This window comes from Plecotus auritus (assembly GCF_963455305.1).
Source record: "Plecotus auritus genome assembly, chromosome: 5".
Classification (NCBI taxonomy): Eukaryota; Metazoa; Chordata; class Mammalia; order Chiroptera; family Vespertilionidae; genus Plecotus; species Plecotus auritus.
Genome location: NC_137776.1, coordinates 135,516,624 through 135,535,707, shown reverse-complemented (window position 1 = coordinate 135,535,707; position 19,084 = coordinate 135,516,624). Strand labels below are relative to the sequence as shown.

The window sequence follows — 19,084 nt, the reverse complement described above, 5'->3', positions numbered from 1 at the left end:
CCAAAATTTAAATAGTGAACACTACTTTCATACTGAAATCAAAAGATTGAGTTTTAAAATGCATAACATCTAAAAATGGATAGATAAATAGCACTTATGTCAAGTTAGCTATTTATCCCATTCCCAACAAACATCCTGAGATATGTTTTCCAGGGTCAAGAGAAAGGCAGAATTTTCACTTTGGGGAAGACATTTAAAGAAATAATAATTTTTTATATCAAGGTGTCCCCAGCTGATTATTCCTGAGGAAGCAAACTGGTAAGGTGACAGGGCGTTACTCCTGCCAGAACACAAGACACTCTTTAAGCAAAGAGAGAGGCACTTTCCACTGACCTTTCTGGGAGAAGGGGCTGATCCAGAGGAGGGCTGGGAGATCTGGAGTGCCGGGAGGTGGCAAATGAAGTTCCCAGGTGGAAATCCGCATCCCCTTGGTTACCGTAACTGGGCGAGGGCTTTCCAAACTTTCTCGGACATAATGGTGATGGTGATTGCTTCCTTAAAAAAATTCGTTCATCTGGCTCTTTGATAACCTGTGTGACAATGCGCATTCTTCTTTAGTTATAGTTTTGTTTTTGTTTGCTTAATTCAAAGCAGGGGTGGGGTGGGGTGGGGTGGGACAAGGAAGAGAACTGTGAGCAAGATAGAATACCTGCCCTGGAAATCTCCTGCAATAAACGAGGGGCGGGGTGTGCAGAGAAGACTAAAGACAAATGCTCAGGAGAAGAGGTCAAGGAAAGTTAACTAAAATTCTCTATGTCTGGTATGAGTTAACAAGCCAAAATAAATTCATGCTCTGAACTTTAATTTGGGAGGCCTGGAGATTATTGGGTTTGGAAAAGATTTCTTTTTTCTTTTCTTTTTTTTTTTTTTCTTTTACCCAGCTAGGAAGATTTCCTTTTTAAACAAAATATTTAAGTGCTCTGGCATAAGAAGCACAGTATACTTGGTTTTCTTTGCATATATCCATTTAATACAGAACTTTGCCTCTTCACCTTGACAAGCCAATCAAACTTCAAGAATAAGTGATTTATCACCACTATGTATAAAAGTATTTGATTAGAGAAAAAGCAATGAAAATTCTACTGATAAAGTAGGTACTGGGCCTATATACACCCTCGCTCCTGATGAGAAAGAAAAGTGTATATGAGGGAACCAACAGGAAGAAACAAAGCAAAGCACCCAGGGGAGCCAGGGCACCTTTAAAACTCCATTTTAACTACAGCAATTCCATAAGCAGCACCGGCTAGAAGTATACTTTTCACCACGCATTGGGGGAAGCACAGCAATTAACATTAGATACCTGGAAATAAGTTCTTTTACTAATGCTACTTCTAAAATTACCTTTACGTTAGCTGCAAGGCTGTCAAGAGAAGAAGCTAGAAGAGAGAGGAACAGGTGATTCAATGACTCATTATTATCAGTCACCCCTAAAAACTGCTGTTACACTTATTCCACAGCAGTACAAAAAATATTACAAAATGAATGAATTATGATAGAACTTAAATGCTCCCTTGTAAGTTACACTATCACTTTTAAATCTCCCTTGAGTCACAGCAGCTCTCCGAGTTTTTCTGTCCTCCTGAGCTCAACAATGAGGTTATATTATCAATGATTTCCCATAGCACACATGGTTATGGGAAGAGTGAAAGAGTCTAAAGTGGAGCAATAAGTTCAGTAACCCTTCAACAGCCTGGAAAACTCATATTTGCTCAGGTGCCCAGAGCCTACAAGAAAGCCGTGTGACTCAAATATAAGATGCATATACTCCTCCTCTTCTGCCATCCCCTTCACATTTGGTTTCCGTAGAATCTTATTTATGAAGAAATTCTTAAGTATACTTGTCCAAGGTAGACATAAATGTTAGTTTGAGACAATGAATACGCAAGAGCTTGCAGAAACATGATGCAGCAAAAGTATAAATCATTAGGATTACCCTAAATATTCATAAGTAAGTAAGTAGATCTAATGCCAGAGAATGGTAAGAAGGACTAGAAAGTGAATATATTAATACACATAAAGGAAACCAAGATTAAATTGGACTTTTCCAGGTTTAGAAAAAAAGAAATGCTTTTGAAATGAGTATTTGTAAGGCTATGCTATGGCCACCGTGCTCTCCCCCCACCCCACCCCCGTATGACTGGGCTTAAGCAGCGACAAGGAACTTTTCCTGAATTGCTGATTCTTCTTGTGCCACTGGTAGTAAGAAGGAAGCTATAAAAAGGTATTTTAAAGCCTGGCAATTGTCACATCCTCTGGGCATGCATGTATGTGTGTGTCCCTCTTGTCCCAGAAGCTCTCTTCTCCCAGCTGAGCAGGGAATCAGCAATGCTAAGGCCCTTCCCAGCTATAGCCACAAACCTACCCTATGGTCCCCTGTGCCTGATGTTGAGCACTTACTTCCCCAGGGGGGGCTTGCCTTTGTTCCTTTGCTTCTCAAAGTGCAGTCCATGGACCAGTGATATCTGTATCACCTGGAAGCTTGTTAGAAAAGAAAGATCACAGGCCCTCACCCCCGCCCCACTGAATCAGAATCTGCAGTTTAACAAGATCCCAAGGTGATTCAAATGCACATTCAAATTTGAGAAGCACTGCTTTATTCTACCTTAGGCCTGAATGAATGAGCTGACAGGTAACCTAAGCAAAGGTCTGGCTTGGAAGCTACAGGATCTGAGCCCAGAGGTCTGAACATCTTCTCTAAATGTAGGTTTGCCAAAAACTTGGTATGTGACCTATACACATTCTGTAACCTCTCTGGAACCTTACTTCTCCACCTGCCAAGATTAAGAACAGATAAAGGCCGAGACCAATGTGGTGTATGAGTGCTATCATAATTGGGCTAGCATTAAGCCCAAGGTGTCCTCTCCGGGAAAGGATATTTGCTGTTGCTTGGTTTCCCAGTAATAGGGAAGGCAGTGCTGCCTTTATAGGCTACCCAGGTGATTTTCAAACCAAAGGACTTAAATTAAATGTCAGAGGTGATAAAGCACTTTCTGCGTCAAATTGTACTCTGTCCTTGGTTGGCTGCAGTCAAGCAGTCACCTTGATCCACGAACACTGGCTTGCGTTACCATAAGAATCTGTGCAGCTCTGTAAAAGTATACACCTTTGGCCCTAGCCGGTTTGGCTCAGAGCCTCAGCCCTCGAAATGAAGGGTCCCAGGTTCAATTCTGGTCAAGGGCACGTACCTTGGCCCTGGTCGGGGTGCATGCAGGAGGCAACCAACCAATGTGTCTCTCTCACATAGACGTTTTTTCTGTCTTTCCTCTCCCTTCTGCTCTCCCTAAAAATCAATGGAAAAATATCCTCGGATGAGGATTAAACCCCATCCCCAGCCCCCAAAAAAGTATAAACCTTTAGCCCAGCAGGCATGGCTCAGTGGTTGAACATTGATATGAACCAGGAGGTCACAGTTCCAATTCCTGCTCAGGGCACATGCCCAGGTTTCAGGTTTCAGGTTTCAGGTTTCAGGTTTGATCCTCAATCAGGGTTTGTGGGAGAGGCATCAGGTTGATGTTTTTCTCTGACATCAATGTTTCTTTCTCTCTCTCTCTCTTTCTTTCTCTCTCTCTCTCTCTCCCCCTCCCTCCCTCCCTCCCTCCTTCTCCTTCTCCCTCTCAAGTCAATAAAAACATTTTTTTAAAGAAGAATGCAAAAGGGTCCTGACACCTGACAGTTTTAGATCCCCTGCCTTAACCTAACTGCTTCAGTTAGAGTTGATGCCCCTCCTCGCTAACATGGAATCTTGTAAAGCAAATGTTATACACTCTTCTGATCACCAATCCCCTGCTCTTTCCCATCCACAGAAATGGCCAGTCTTATTTGTTGGCTATCAACGGTGCTTTTGCAAGAAGTTCACACCAGAACAAGCTGCTCTCTGCTTTTCTGGCCCAGCTAGGGAACTAATGCAACCAGCGCACACTGGGTGTCCAGCGTTCTCCGAGGCTAGGGGACTTTCAAACAGCGTCTCTGCTGACTCTGCTCCACAGGAACTCCCCTGGAAACTCCGCCGCTGGAGAGTACTTGAGAACTAAACTCCAAGTTTCCGAAGAAAACATTCCACAGAATGAAAGAAGATTTAGAAGTAGGATGCATTTGCTCCCATAGAGAAATATACAGGGGTAACAAGAAACTTGAGTACCTCTTCTCATGGGAAAGGGAAAGTTTGGAAACTTAGATTTTCTTCTAGACTTCCGGGAATAATGCTCTGAAATATCCTCACCAAAGGGCTTTGCACTGTCCACCTGAAAGAAAAGGAAAGAAATAAGACATAAACCGACTGTGGCTTGTATTACCTTCTCCACGTTATCTGTAATGCCTTTCTCCCCGTCAGTCATGCAAGTGAGAAAAGAAAGTTGGGAACAAATTAAATCACAATCTCAATGTACGTTAAAAGTTATCCCAATAGGGGAAGCTGTTTGTCCCTCTCTCCACTAAGGCTAACACGAAGAGATGGGCTAAAATTTAAATGTTAGCATAAATAAATAACGATGGGCACAAGTTATATTCTAACCACTGGTAAGTCAAGCCCAGAAGAGACCAAGTGAAGCTTATTTTGCATTCTTTTAAAACAGGACGGGGATGAGAGATATCTGTAATACTATCAACTAAATAAATAAATAAATAGATAGATAAATAAATAAATAAATAAATAAATAAATAAATAAATAAATAAATACAGGACAGAGTTTCATGTTCCTAAACAGTCTGGGCAGTGCTAGCCTGGGGATTATCACAAGGTCACAGTTCAGTCTTTCACATTCCGGGCCAATCTGAGTGTCTGAACCCTTGAAAAAAAGAATAGTGTTGACTACATTATTTTACGTAAGTGAACATATTTTCATAAATGGGACAACATGATCTGCAAACAGGTTTGTGTCAAATACACAAACATCACCACTAGTGACTTTAAGCCAAATTATCAACTTTACATTATCAACAGTTAACTACTGGAGTTATAAGAACGACTGGAGAATAAGTCATGAACTAGAACATGGGCTGGTGCTAATGAAGAATAGGAAATAATATCAAAATGCTTTTAATGTAATATTAATTGTATATGTTGAGAAACTAATCTGTATATACTACAGTATGACTACGACTTTGTAGAAAAAATCAAGTCTTAGGAATATTAAAAAGATTAAAGAAAATGCATTAAATTAAATACTTACTTATTTTTATTATACTGGTGAACCTATGGGTAATTTTTTGAACATTTCTGTATTTCCATTACTTTTATAATAGTTAAAAAAATTAAGGAGACTAAAAGAACTAATGCTATTAAATTTGCTCACTTCTCCCTGAAGGTTAAATCTAAGGTACATTTGATCAAGGGCTTTGAATATGACACATCCTTGCTTCTTCCTGCAGATACATTTTTTCCCTGCTCTTTAAAGTATGGCTAATGAGCAACAACCTTATTAAAAAACTCAAGCAGTTTTCTTTAAAACTGATGAAGCTTTAGTTTTAGATTGTACAGAATATATGCCAGCCTTTGTTATGCGTCTTCCACCCATCAGTTCACTAATTCTTCTGGATAAATGGTGAGTTGCCATGTGTAGACATCACACTCAATATTTTCAAAAATTAAACAGGGATGGCTGATATTTACTGAGCAAATCCTCTGTACAAGACATCTTTATATGAGCTTCCTGAATATGGCTCTAGAAAGATAACATAATTTAATCATTATTATTATTCAGTTTGAATTCCCTCTTTATTTAATACTAGAGGCCTGATGCATGAAATCGTGCACGGTGGGGTCCCTAAACCTGGCTAGAGATCAGGGCTATTTGGGGTCATATTGCCCAGTCCCTATCGGGGCCAGGCTAATTGGGGCCTGCTGGCCAGGGGATGGACAGGAGGAGGGACCATGAGAGGTTGGCCAGCTGGCTGGGGGCGAGGGACTGCAGGAGGTTGGCCGGCTACAGAAAGGGACTGGGAGAGGTTGGTCAGCTTCAGGAGGTTGGCTGTGGGAGCACACTGGCCACCAGGGGGTAGCTCCTGCATTGAGCATCTGCCTCCTGGTGGTCAGTGCGTATCATAGCCACTGCCCGACCAGTTATTCCAGTCATTCAGTCATAATGGTCACTTAGGCTTTTATATATAGATTACCCAATTATTTTTATAATCCAAACTTCTCATATTCTGAACTCATTCACAACCTCACCATTCCAAAGAACTCTGATAAATAATTTTAGGCTCACATGTCTAACTACAAATGGAGGTTTGCTTTCTCCAGGGATTCTGAAATTATTTCCAAGGTTCAGTTGAACTGGTTGGTCCTGGAAGAAACGTCTGGTAGAATATGGAGAGGGCTCCCGGAATTGTACACTTTGGGGCAGTCTGTTGAGATTAATTTCTCTTGGCTTCATATGTGTATTATTTAAGGGGAATGTTGGTCCATATGATGTAAATAAAGGCCTTTGTGACTTATATCTTTCTTCCTAGAACCAAAAAGAGAAACAATTCTTTTAAAAACAAAAATGGGGGGGGGGGGACTCAAACAGAACATGACTATATTTAATTGAACTTTGTTAACTAAGATAGAAGACTGAACATCTTAGATTTATAAAACAGGAACTCAAGGAAGGGCATTTCTCTACTTAATTTTTCTTCAGTTCAGCTTAACATCACTGGTATTTATAACTCACTAGTATGCTACATTTCAAATATCAGTGAGACTTATTTGCATTAGGAGACAGTTGGAAAGTATCAGACACTTCCCAGAGAGATGATTGATCGATAGAAAGACATTGAGAGAGATTGAGAGAGAGAAAGAACTGGCATATACTTGGATCCAGCCATTTCGCTTCAATTAATTTATTATAAGGAAATAATTATGGCTATGTATTTAGCTAAAACATTTCTTAAAACAGTTCCAAAGTGAGAAACCAACCAGATTGGTGAATGGTGAGTAAGCAATCGTCTTTCAGCTCCCAGACCCACCTTTTATACTCAGCTTTATGAGAGGAGGGCTGGCACTCTGCAGACCCCTTCCGCTTTGCCAGCTATTGTTAGGCTCTACCACTAGAAAGCACTAGAGGGAGACTGCAAGATGGAATCAGGAAGACAGAGCTGGCCACTGCCAGTTTTGCATTCTATTCCTGACAGCATCACCCCAGCAACCATTCTTCACCTTGGCAACAGCAAATGGTTCCAGTTTATAGTTCTCCCCACTCCAATAATCCCGGAACTAGTATCATTGTGCCCCCTCAGGCATTCCAGCACTCAGGGATTTGAATCTCGCCCATGGAATCTGAGGCACCAGCAATGAGCAGTGTCCCTCCTTAGAGGTCTGAGTCCCAGCTCATCGAAGTCCTACCTTTGATTTTCTGAGGAAGCACCCAGGAAGGCAGCCTCTCCCCAGGGTCCCTATGCTATGGGATCCCCTTTCTATGGGGTCTCTTCCTCAAGCTTCTATGCTCTTCCCTTTGTTTCCTCCGCCTTAGGGGTGGAGCTGCTTCCTGCAGTCACTATCCCCGTCACTTCAGTGTTACCCTTTACCTCTCAGCATTCTATCCCCTATTTAGCCTTCCTTTTTTACGTTAAATCTTTCTGTTAAAATAACATGTGTGGTTTGTTTTCCTGACTGGACTGTGACATATCAGCTAAGTGCCCAACAATAGGAAAATGATTGGCCAAACAAATTATGGCACTACCATGCAATGGCATACAATGAAGCCATGAAGATTTGCCTGGTATAAAAGTACTTAAGGACATCAGGACATGTTCATGGTATATTAAGTGAAAAAGAAAGGGCACAAAATAGTATGATCTTAATCTTTTAAAATAAAAGTGTGTTGTATAGAAGAAAATACTCAAAAATTAGTCATATCATCTCTAGATAGTAAGAATAACATAATTTTATGTCCTTTTGCTTATTCATATTTTATAATTTCCAAAATAAGTGGGATACTTCTAAGAAAAATGAAAGATACTACTTTTAAAAGTGAAGGGTTAAAATGAAGATATACATTAGGAGGCTTTAAAGAAAAAAGATTGAAAAACTCACTGTGCACACATATCGAACAGATTGAAGAAAGTAGTGGGTAAAGAAAGAAAAACTAAAAAGCAGCTAATGCTTTCTTTAAGATTAATCTTTGGTCTCCAATTATATGAGTTATAATGCCCAGAGGATTGATGGATTTGCACAGACCCTTGTCATTCAGTATCCACAGCCCACATTTTCAAGGTCTTCTAAAGGATCAGGCAAGATTTACGATGACAAGTATTTAAAGAAGGATATTACATTCATTCACTTCCATACTGTTCTAGAAAGGACTTTAAATGGTTACAAAATTTGTGTACAATAAGATAAAAGAAACATGGAAATAAAACAGAGTGAAGGGGAAGTTGGGGCTGAACAAGAGAGTAAAATAGAGGTAGTGCTTATGGATGCCCAAGACCAGCCGTGGGCAAACTACGCCCGCGGGCTGGATCCGGCCCGTTCGGCTGTTCTATCCAGCCCACGGAGCCGAAAGAGCAGAGGGTTCTCTTGCTCTCCCCTCCGCTCCTTCACCAGCAGCAGTGTTAACATGGCAGCGTAGGGAAACACGGCCGCAGCTCCTTCTTCTGAGTGGGCGGATTTATATCCACCCATTCAGTAGAAGGAACAACCTCTCAATCTTCCAGAGGCTCCTTGTAATGCCCGCGGACATGTCCCCCCCACACACACATCACCCTGGGAATGTGTAGACACGTTATCGTGGTGATGTAGGGAGACACGCCCCTGGAGAGCACAGTATCAGAGCATTAGCTAAAAAGGAGGCCAACAACACTGTTCCCACTGAAGTTGATGTTTTAAAGACCAAAAACCTTTCAACCCAGTCTACATTGCCATCTACATCTACGTCCCGGGCATAATTTGGAAGTTGCACTAAAGAAAATGTTTAATTTACTGTTTACACATTTTGTTCTTTTCTATTTGTTTTAGTTTTCAATTATTTTATTATATTTAAGTTTAATTTGAAAGGCTTTTGTACCTTTCCTTTGTTAGGCAATTTTATTTTGCCTTTGCCATCTTCAATATAAGGTATGTTATTGTGCTATGATTCCTCCATTTTTTGAAGTTTCAAATTATAATAATTAGTGTTTACATTCTTCTTGTTAAAATGTTTGAAATGAATAAAACTATTAAAATAAAAAAAAAAAGACCATACCCTTTTATGTAATGATGTTTACTTTGAATTTATATTAGTTCACACAAACACTCCATCCATGCTTTTGTTCCGGCCCTCCGGTCCAGTTTAAGAACCCATTGTGGCCCTCGAGTCAAAAAGTTTGCCCACCCCTGCCCAAGACCCTTCACGGTTACCAACAATGGCCATGAATACAACTCTGAGCTTCAGCTTCAGCATAAGGAAGAAGGAAACACTACTGTTCATAAGATCAAGAATAAAAGTCATTGCCCTAGCTGGTTTGGCTCAGTGGATAGAGCATTGGCCCACGGACTAAAAGGTCCCGGGTTCTATACTGGTTAAGGACATGTACCTCAGTTGCAGATTTATGTCTCAACATAAAATTAGGTCAAATTGAGGGAATGTAGGGCACTTGCAGGAGGTGACAAATCGATGTATCTCTCTCAAATCGATGTTTCTCTCCGTCTGTCTCTCCCTCTTCCATCTACTCTCTCCAAAAATGGAAAAGTATCCTCAGGTGAGGATTAACAACAACAACAAAAAGAATAAAAGTCATGAAACAACAACCAAAAAAGCTAACTAGTTTACACATCAAACTTGTGATCTTAACCTATTCCGCTCCACCAACTATACCTTGATGAATATGTGCCAAGCATAATCAGTCTAATGTGACAGGCAGAGCAAATAGTTTGAATAAATTAAAAACTAGCAATAAGTCTCCACATGTTTTTATTTATCTAGTTGTATCTAAACTTGGTAAACTGAGTTCTTTAAATTTGTGGAGAAAATTCCTGACATTTCTATTACTGGCTTCTTGATTATACTTACAAGAAATCTGTTTCTATGCAGAAACACACATTCTCTGATGACTGTCCTTGTAGAAAACTCTATTTTTGGAGCAATACCCTAAAAATAAAACAGCATAAAAGAAGCAAACAAAATTATTGGAACAGTATTTTTGCCTATCCCATCCTAATTTGAAATCATGCAAGAACTTAATTGCTCTTTTGTGTGGTTGGCATTATCCATATACATTACCTAAAATATGCACATAACAAATATATGTACACAATGAAATATTATTCGGCCTTTAAAAAGAAGGACATCTTACCATTTTCAACAACATAGAAGAAGCTGAAAGACATTATGCTAACTGAAAGCCAGACATAAAAAAATTAATACTGCATTATCTCACTTATATAAGCAATCTAATATAGTCAGACTCACAGAAGTGGAAAGTATAATGCTGGTTGTCAGGGGCTGCAGAATGGGGGAAATGGGTAGATGTTGGTCAAAGGGTACAATGTTTCATTATGCAAGATGAATAAATTCTGGGGATCTAATGTATAGCAATGTGACTATAGTTAACAATACTATATTGTATATTTGAAATTTCTAAGAAGGTAGACCTTAAGAGTTCTCACCACAAAAGAAAAGAAAATGGTAACTAGTAACAGTAAATGATGGATATGATAATTAGCTTGTGGCAATTATTTCACAATGTAGATATATATAAAAACATCAAGTTGTACACTTCAAATGGATACAATTTTTATTTGTCAATTAGACACCAATAAAGATGAAAAATAAAATACTAGTATAGCATATACTTAATAAGAATAGATACACTTACATAAATTGTATTATATGCCCTGACCTAAGTGTTTTGCATATAGTAACTCATCTAATCCTCAAAACAACCCCATAAAATAGGTCCTAATAATATCTAGTATTTATACTTTGTAGAGGAAGAACTAAGACACAGAGAGTAACTTGTCCAGCTAGTGATGGCAAAGCTGGTTACTGAACCCAGGCATTCCAACAACAGAGTTGCTGCAGAGTCAGAAATTATCACAGATAACATCAAAATGAATATTCAAATTTGGGTTCAGATAATGCCCCCAAACAGTTAGGTTATCGACTGAATAATTGCCCTATCTTTTAATATCCTTCGTTAGTACCAGTCAGTGAACCTCTGTCCGTTTCCCCTCCATTAAGTGGAGGCCATAGTATCTGCCTCAGCTCACTTGAGAACTGTTATGTTATGAGGAAAATAAGATATCATATGAAAAACCAATTGGCAAAATAAATGAGAAGTAGCATTATTACTATTACTGCCCTATTTACTCTTATTATTGCTAAAATAATAGCTGTAATTAAATAAACTGACAAAATCTTCCAGCTAATCTGCATTAAGAGGAGGTAAAAAAAATCATCCTTATAATTATGTGACAGTGTGAATATGGCAATGATTTAGCCAGATTAGGTAAGACTCCCACCTCTCAGATCAATAATGGGAATCAGTGTAATTTGGCATTCCGAGTGGGGCATCTAAACAAGACTGCTAAACAGAATAACAGGGGTACTGACCAAGATAAAGTGATCAGTCCAAGAACAAGCCCTATCAGGAATAAAATGCTCAGGTCTTAAGAATTGCTTTTCCAACAGAAGCCAGCTGGGCACAGATCACTTACTGGAAAACCTGCAGCCGTTTTCATGAGCACCTCCCTACCTATGCCAGGGTTCGAAGGTGTCAGTTTGGGCTCAGGAAAAAGAAATTCCCGTGTGTTTTCTTCATAGTAGGCCAACTCTTCCCACGCTAGGAAGGAAGAAGAAAAGTCAGAAGTAGATTTATATTCTGAAAAATGATGTATCTTCATCCCAAGTTTAACAACATAAAAGCTTAGGTAGGTGATAGCAGAGAAGGCACACAGATAAAAATAGAAATTTTGAATGCAGTACCTGTTATTCAAGATTCAGATGACTTCTACTACTTTTTATCTCATGGACAAGTTTTAAAACCCTCCCCAAGTCATGACAGAGATAAAACACTATCTAAAGGGTTGTTCTACAAAACAGAACAAAGAGGAAAATTTCTTTCCATCCATCTACCCATCCATCCATCCATCCATCCATTCTTTCCTTCAACAAATGTTTTCTAAGGCCATACCATGGGCCAGACCTAAGGGTAGAATAGGAATAAGGTAGACAATGCCCTGTTCGTGCAAAAGATACAGGGCAGACTGGAGTTCGATGTGTTCTATGACATAGGGATGCTAATGTCCCAGTGGTTCAGAGCACAGCTAGAGCTATAGTTCTTAACAGGGCCGGTGCCAACACCAGGGGACATTGCATGGGCAAGAGTCAACAGCCCCTGCAATGCTCACGACACTCCTGCACAACTTTCTAACATCCTGCCAGACATTCTTCCAAGTGAGAAGCTATTTTATAACTATCAGAGCCTGGAACTTACCATTACATATAAACACAATTTTAAAATACACTGGATTTTCAGGAATGCAGTTTCTGTGTACATTAAGGAAAAACTGTACTTTGCTGTTTGGATCTTTACTGAGACCCTTTTGGCATTTTGAAAATCATGTCACATCTAAATACTTCACGATGCTCAACATTCACGTGTTGATATGCAACGTCATTTTATTTTAAATAACTTCCTTTTCATTTCTCCTTTATATTGCAGTTCAAATACTGTGATTTGTATAAGTTGGTTCTATTAACTACGAATATTTATTTCAATATGGTAAGAGGACGCTACAAAAGAAGATCTTAGGTCTAATAGGATTGAGAAGGGCTGAACTAAAGGATGGAGCAGCTGCCATCTGAGCCCTCCTTGTCTACACAGCAGGTGCTACACAAGTGGTTTGGACTGAGAGCGGCCCCTGTACAGAGCACTGCCAAAACAGTAACGTAGTCAATGAGGTAACATTACCGTTTGGTGACTGCCATTTTATTTGTGACAAGAATTCTTGGTATATCAACTGTAGAAAATAACTCACCTTCTATCAAATAATATAATGAATTCAATTCTTCCTATTCATTCCTCTAGTAAGGATAAATGTGTAAAAAGATAGCATTCTATATTTTTCATCATAATATAATTTCTTTCTACTCTCCCCCTCTCAGACATGCTCTAGCCACAATAAGCTAACAAGGTATCTTTCCCTCCTCTTCTATGCACTTGCTCAGCTTAGGCTATTCCTTCTAAAATGTCTTTTCTTCCTTCCCATCTTGTTGAGATCCTATTCATCATTCAAGTCTCACCATAAATGTCTTATAGTGTATCCAAACAGGTCTAAAATAGAACTCTTGATTTTTCCCCCCACAAATAAGCTCTCCTATCTTCCCATCGGAGGAATCAGTTGCTCACGCCAAAAATCTAGGATTTATCCTTGATTCTACCCTTTCACTCCTTACATCAATCCATTAGCAAGTCCTGTTGACTCTGTCTCCAAAATAAATCTAAAAACTGTCCCCTTCTCTCCATCTTTATAGCTACTTCCCTGGTCCAAGCCCTCACCCCCTCTCTCCTGGACTACTGTCATGACCTCCTAGCTGGTCACCCTGCTTCTATTCTTTCTTTCTTTTAAAAAAAAAATATATTTTATTGATTTTTTTTACAGAGAGGAAGGGAGAGAGAGAGAGTTAGAAACATCGATGAGAGAGAAACATTGATCAGCTGCCTCCTGCACACCCCCTACTGCAATCAAGGTACATGCCCTTGACCGGAATCGAACCTGGGACCCTTCAGTCCGCAGGCCAATGCTCTATCCACTGAGCCAAACCAGGTAGGACTATTCTTTCTGCACTCAAATCCATTCTCCACACACTGTGATGTTATAAATACATCAGATGGAGCCTTTCACCTGCTCCCCACTTTTATTGGCCAGAGAGACGTCCTCCATTCAGTGATCTCAGAAGTGCAAACAAAAAATGGAAATGATGTGACAATTTCCTCACCCATCGCTAGCAACAAAATACAACTTTCTACTGAAGCATACAGTACACTGGTTAGGAACTCAAGTTCTAGATTCAGACAGAGCTGGGTTCGAATCCTTGCTTCACCAATTACTAGTTATGTGGCTTTGAACAAATTATGTAAACTCCTTAACTTCAGTTTCCTCTTCAGGAAAATGTAAAACTCATAATAGTACCTGCTTCTTAGGGCTATTGTGAGGACAAATGACATACACATGTGAAGTGCAGAGCACAGTGTCTGACATGACCTGCTATTATCAATATAAAAATGTCAGCACACCACAGAGATGTTACAGCAAGAGCCTCGGTTGTAAATAATACGCATATACACCGGCTAAGCAATTCTCATAGGCCAAGCAAAATGTCTGAAAAAAACTCCATCACGTTCTTAATAGGCTAATGGTACAGACAGGAACATCACCAATAGCATCAGTGAACAAGTACTCCCCCAGAAAGAAAACAAATTAGACTTCAAGAAAAATAATTTTAATAACAATATTGGTTCCAGAAATATCTAGTATTTATAAAGCATATCAGAATTGACAGCTTGCTTCCCAATATGGGGTCTCATTTCATTCCTTCTTTACAAATAAGGAAACTGAGGCTGTGAGAGTTTAAGACACTTGTCATGATACCACCTGACAAAGTAGAAATTCAAAACCAGATCATCTATCCCTAGGCAGTTTCGTGCAGTGGTGTCGGCCCACAGACTGAAGGGTCACGGTTCATTTCCAGTCCAGGGCACATACCTTAGTTGCAGGCTCAATCCCCAGCCCCAGTCGGGGCATGTGTGGGAGGCAACCAATCGAAGTGTCTCCCTCACATCGATGTTTCTCTCTGTGTATCTCTCCCCTTCCCTTCCACTCTCTCTAAAAATCAGTGGGAAAAATACCCTTGGGTGAGGATTAACAAAAAAAATATTCTCCTCCCCCCGCCGCCACACACACACACACACACACACACACACACACACACACACAAACACCATCATGAGGCAAAAGTTATTTCCTGCTGATGCCTAGTAAGCATCATGACAGAGTATAAAGTCAAACTCTGAATCAGAGAACTGGTGCCCACTAAAATAGCATTTTACAGCTGGGCTGAATATATATGACACATTCCAAAGCAGAGGTTTAAAGTCAATAAAAGCACCAAGCTCACTGTCAACCAGGATTATGCTGCCCCCCTGTGTTCATTCACTTTTTCCCATCTTTGTAAACTGAAGAACCAGGGAGGAGTCTATGCTTCTAAGCCAAATCATTGGACCTCTTCTTTCCTTAGCAGCAAAGCTGTATGCAAATCTGAGGTACCTGTATCATTAGTTTAATTATCATAATCTGTCTTCTGACTATAAGTCTGTTTGAAAACAACATGAAAAAGTATAAAACAGTAAAGTAATATATACAGCAAAATGAAAAGTAACCATTCAGCCAATGAAGAACTGGTCCCTATAAAACCAGATGTGGCTCATATGACCAAATCTGGAGAGAGAGAGAGAGGAAGAGAGAGAGAGAGGTAATATGCAAATTAGCCGGGCTCAGGAGGAGGCTGCATCACGACCGGCTCAGGAGGAGCTGTGTGCGCAGATGGGCAGGAGGGAACTGCATGCCTCCCCCAGCCCCAGCGGCCACGGGAGGCTGGACTGGGGACAGGCTGGAGTGGAGACACAACACACAGGGCACCTGCTCTGAGCCTCCACGGCACGGCTGGGAGCAGGCCCCCAGCGGACACACACAGGGGTGGGGGCGTGCTCTGAGCAGCCGCAGCTCGGCTCGGAGCACACCCCGACCCCAGCAGACACACATCAGGGGGGGCCTCTATGCGTGAGCTGCAGAGGAAACACCTTTTCTGACTGCTCATTGGCTAAGCTCCCTGTACACTGCCACTCACAATGTTCTTAGTAACTTGAGCAATAAGAATCCAAGAAGGTGATGTAGGGTTTTTCCACCTCACTCCTGAAGGAAAAAAAGGTCCATTGCTGGAGGAGCTAAGAAATGTCACATCCTGCTCTAGTTGGTTTAGCTCAGTGGATAGAGCCTAGGCCTGTGGACCACAGGGTCCAGGTTCGATTCTGATCAAGGGCATGTACCTAGGTTGCAGGCTCCTCCCTGGCCAGGGCCCAGGTCAGGGCTCATGCAGGAGGCAACCAATCAAAGTGTCCCTCTCACATTGATGTTTCTCTGTCTTTTCCTCTCTCTTCCCCGCTCTCTAAAAATCAATGGAAACATATCCTCAGGTGAGAATAAAAAAAAAAAAAGAAAGATACATCTTGAAAATGCCTAAAGAAAGTTGTCATTTTTTCATGGTGCAGGGACTGGAGTCTGTGCTGATGAAAACACCTTGGCGGCTTCAGCGGCCGGCAGTGGCAGCAGCAGCGGGGTGATGGGGGTGGTACCTTCACCTGATCAGCCCAGTCACCTCCCACAGAGGGAGACCAGACTGCAGCTTAGGCCCACTCCCCAAGGGGAGGGCTAAGCTGTCAGTAGGACATCCCCTGAGGGCTCATGTACTGTGAGAGGGGGCAGGCCAGCCTGAGGGACACCCCACACCCAGTGCATGAATTTCATGCACCAAGCCTCTAGTTTTTACATAATTATCAAGCTTCATGGACTAGCAGATCAAGAGGGTTTATCACTGCCACTCTGTGACTAGTGCCACCTGTGTGATACCAGGAAGTGGCACAGTGTAGGGCATATATGCCCTCAATAAACATATGTTAGACAAAGTAATGGATCATTCTATAATACATCTGAAACTGGGTAAAATTGTTATTTTGAGCAATTCAAATTTAATTGCACTCTGAAATTGAGGGAATGTAGACAAAAGGAAAACAAGTATATAATAAAGCCTCCATTTTGTATCTGATTAACTTTTGAGTTATAACAGTATGCATATACCCAGCTTCAATATTCTCCAGTCATCATAGTTTTAAACAATTCTTGCAACCTTCCCACAGATGGATTTCTGGTCATGTGAAAAACATATGGCAGTCTAAAATATATTAAAATTTAAAAAGCAAGTTGCAGAATATATATATTCAACCAAAATGTAATACTAAATATACAGCCCTAACCGGTTTGGCTCAGTGGATAGAGCGTCGGCCTGCGGACTCAAGGGTCCCAGGTTCGATTCCGGTCAAGGGCATGTACCTTGGTTGCGGGCACATACCCGGTGGGGAGTGTGCAGGAGGCAGCTGATCGATGTTTCTCTCTCATCGATGTTTCTAACTCTCTATCCCTCTCCTTTCCTCTCTGTAAAAAAATCAATAAAATATATTTAAAAAATTAAAAAAAAATCATTATTTAAAAAAAAAAAAATACTAAATATACATATCATAAATACTGGATACATTTAGTGTGTGTGTGTGTGTGTGTGTGTGTGTGTGTGTGTGTATGTGTATATATATATATATATATTCGTATATGTGTATATATGTATTATTTTAGGGTTGTTTGAATATACTAAATGCATTATATATGCTAAATATATCTTGAAGGCCTAAAAAGATATACAACAAATTGTTAATAGTAATTATTTTCAGGAGTTGTTGATGGCTGTGGCTTTTGGCTTTTTATCTTACAAAACTACAGGCCTGGTGCACAAAATTCTTGCACTGAGAGTGGGGAGTGCCTCATCCCAGCTTGTGCTCCCTTGCAGTCCAGGAGCCCTCGGGGGATGTCCCTCTTGATCTGCTAGTCTGTGATGCTAGAAAATTACGTAAAAACTATGCAGGCAGTCGGCCTCTGCGCTCGCCAGCAATGAGCCCAGATTCTGGCTGAGCGGTACTCCCCCTGTGGGAGCACACTGACCACCAGGGGGCAGCTCCTGTGTTGAGAGTCTGCCCCCTGGCGGTCAGTGAGCATCATAGTGACTGCTCGTTCTGCCATTCAGTTGATTTGCATATTAGCCTTCTATTATATAGGATTTGTGTTAATTAAAGGTTTTATAGTGAGAATATTAGGTACTGGGTAATTTTTCAATTCATGTAAAATTGAATAAGACTAAACTGGGCCTGCTTCTGTTTTACTAGCACACTAAAATAAAACTTGAAAGTTAGCAGATTTATGTCTCAACATAAAATTAGGTCAAATAGGAAAAAAATCTTATGGGGGAAAAACACACCTCAATGCCCTGATTTTGGCCTGTCACTTTCAGGCTGAAAAACATTCAGTGAGAATTTCTGAAAAGAAAGTAAGAGACATCTCTGATCTTCCCTCTGTTATGCCTACCTAAGAAAGTAAATGACATTAACAAGAGTGTATATCCCTAGATCCATGGAGAGTGGGGTTCTTATCTGTTTTCAGAGCCTGCTTCTGCTAATGAACCAAGATGCAGACGAAAGAACTACAAACTCCTGGATCCACTCCACTGGGGGCTTTGACCTGCTCCAGGGACAGCAACAGTAGGCAGGCCTATACTATCAAATAAAGAGGGAATATGCTAATTGACCATCACTCCATCACAAAGATGGATGCACCCACAGCTGAGGCCAAGTTCCCATAAGGAGCCTTAAGGAGCAATCAGCAGGGACCTGAGGCTATGCCCTACCCAGCCCCCATGGAGCTTGACAGGGGACCCCAGGCCGTGTCCCCCACCGGGCAGGGCTTGACAGGGGACCTCAGGCCGCACCCCCCACCTGGCAGGGCTTGACGGGGGACATCAGGCCATGCCCCCCACCAGGTGGGGCTTGACAGGGGACTTCAGGCTGCGCCCACCCCCAGAACCGGGCCAGGGGACCTGAGGCTGCACCCCCCTGCCTGGCTGGGCTTGACAGGGGACCTCAGGCTGTGCCCCCCACCCAGCAGGGCTTGACAGGGGACCTCAATGTGCACTTCCTGTCCTGGTGCTTGGCTAGGGGACATCAGGCTGCTCCCCCTGCCCCAGCGCCAGGCCAGGGGACCTCAGGCCATGCCTCCCACCAGGTGGGGCTTGACAGGGGACCTGAGGCCGCATCCCCCACCCAACAGGGCTTGACAGGGGACCTCAGGCCGTGCCCCCCACCTGGCAGGGATTGACGGCGGACCTCAAGGTGCACTCCCAGTGCTGGGTCAGGGGAACTTAGGGCATGCCCCTGCCCAGCGAGGCTTGACCGGGGACCTGAGGCTGCACCCCCCCTGCCGGTGGGGCTTTACGGGAGACCTGAGGCTGCACCCCCCTCCCGGTGCTGGGCT

The 19,084-nt window shown here is 41.6% G+C and overlaps 1 protein-coding gene across 4 annotated transcripts in view; it reads right to left on the bottom strand.

The window, feature by feature from the left end:
* Positions 1-19,084, bottom strand: part of SPATA6L (spermatogenesis associated 6 like) — a 41,564-nt gene that overhangs the window by 9,358 nt on the left and 13,122 nt on the right. For 3 of the 4 annotated variants that reach the window (XM_080671438.1, XM_080671437.1, XM_080671440.1), the window contains exons 5-10: positions 11,612-11,736; positions 9,966-10,043; positions 6,204-6,443; positions 4,139-4,241; positions 1,342-1,376; positions 334-530 (exon numbers count right to left, since the gene is read on the bottom strand). In XM_080671438.1, coding sequence (XP_080527564.1) covers positions 334-530; positions 1,342-1,376; positions 4,139-4,241; positions 6,204-6,443; positions 9,966-10,043; positions 11,612-11,736 — 778 coding nt within the window. The remainder of the gene's footprint in view (positions 1-333; positions 531-1,341; positions 1,377-4,138; positions 4,242-6,203; positions 6,444-9,965; positions 10,044-11,611; positions 11,737-19,084) is intronic. The other variant, XM_080671439.1, reaches the window with a different exon arrangement.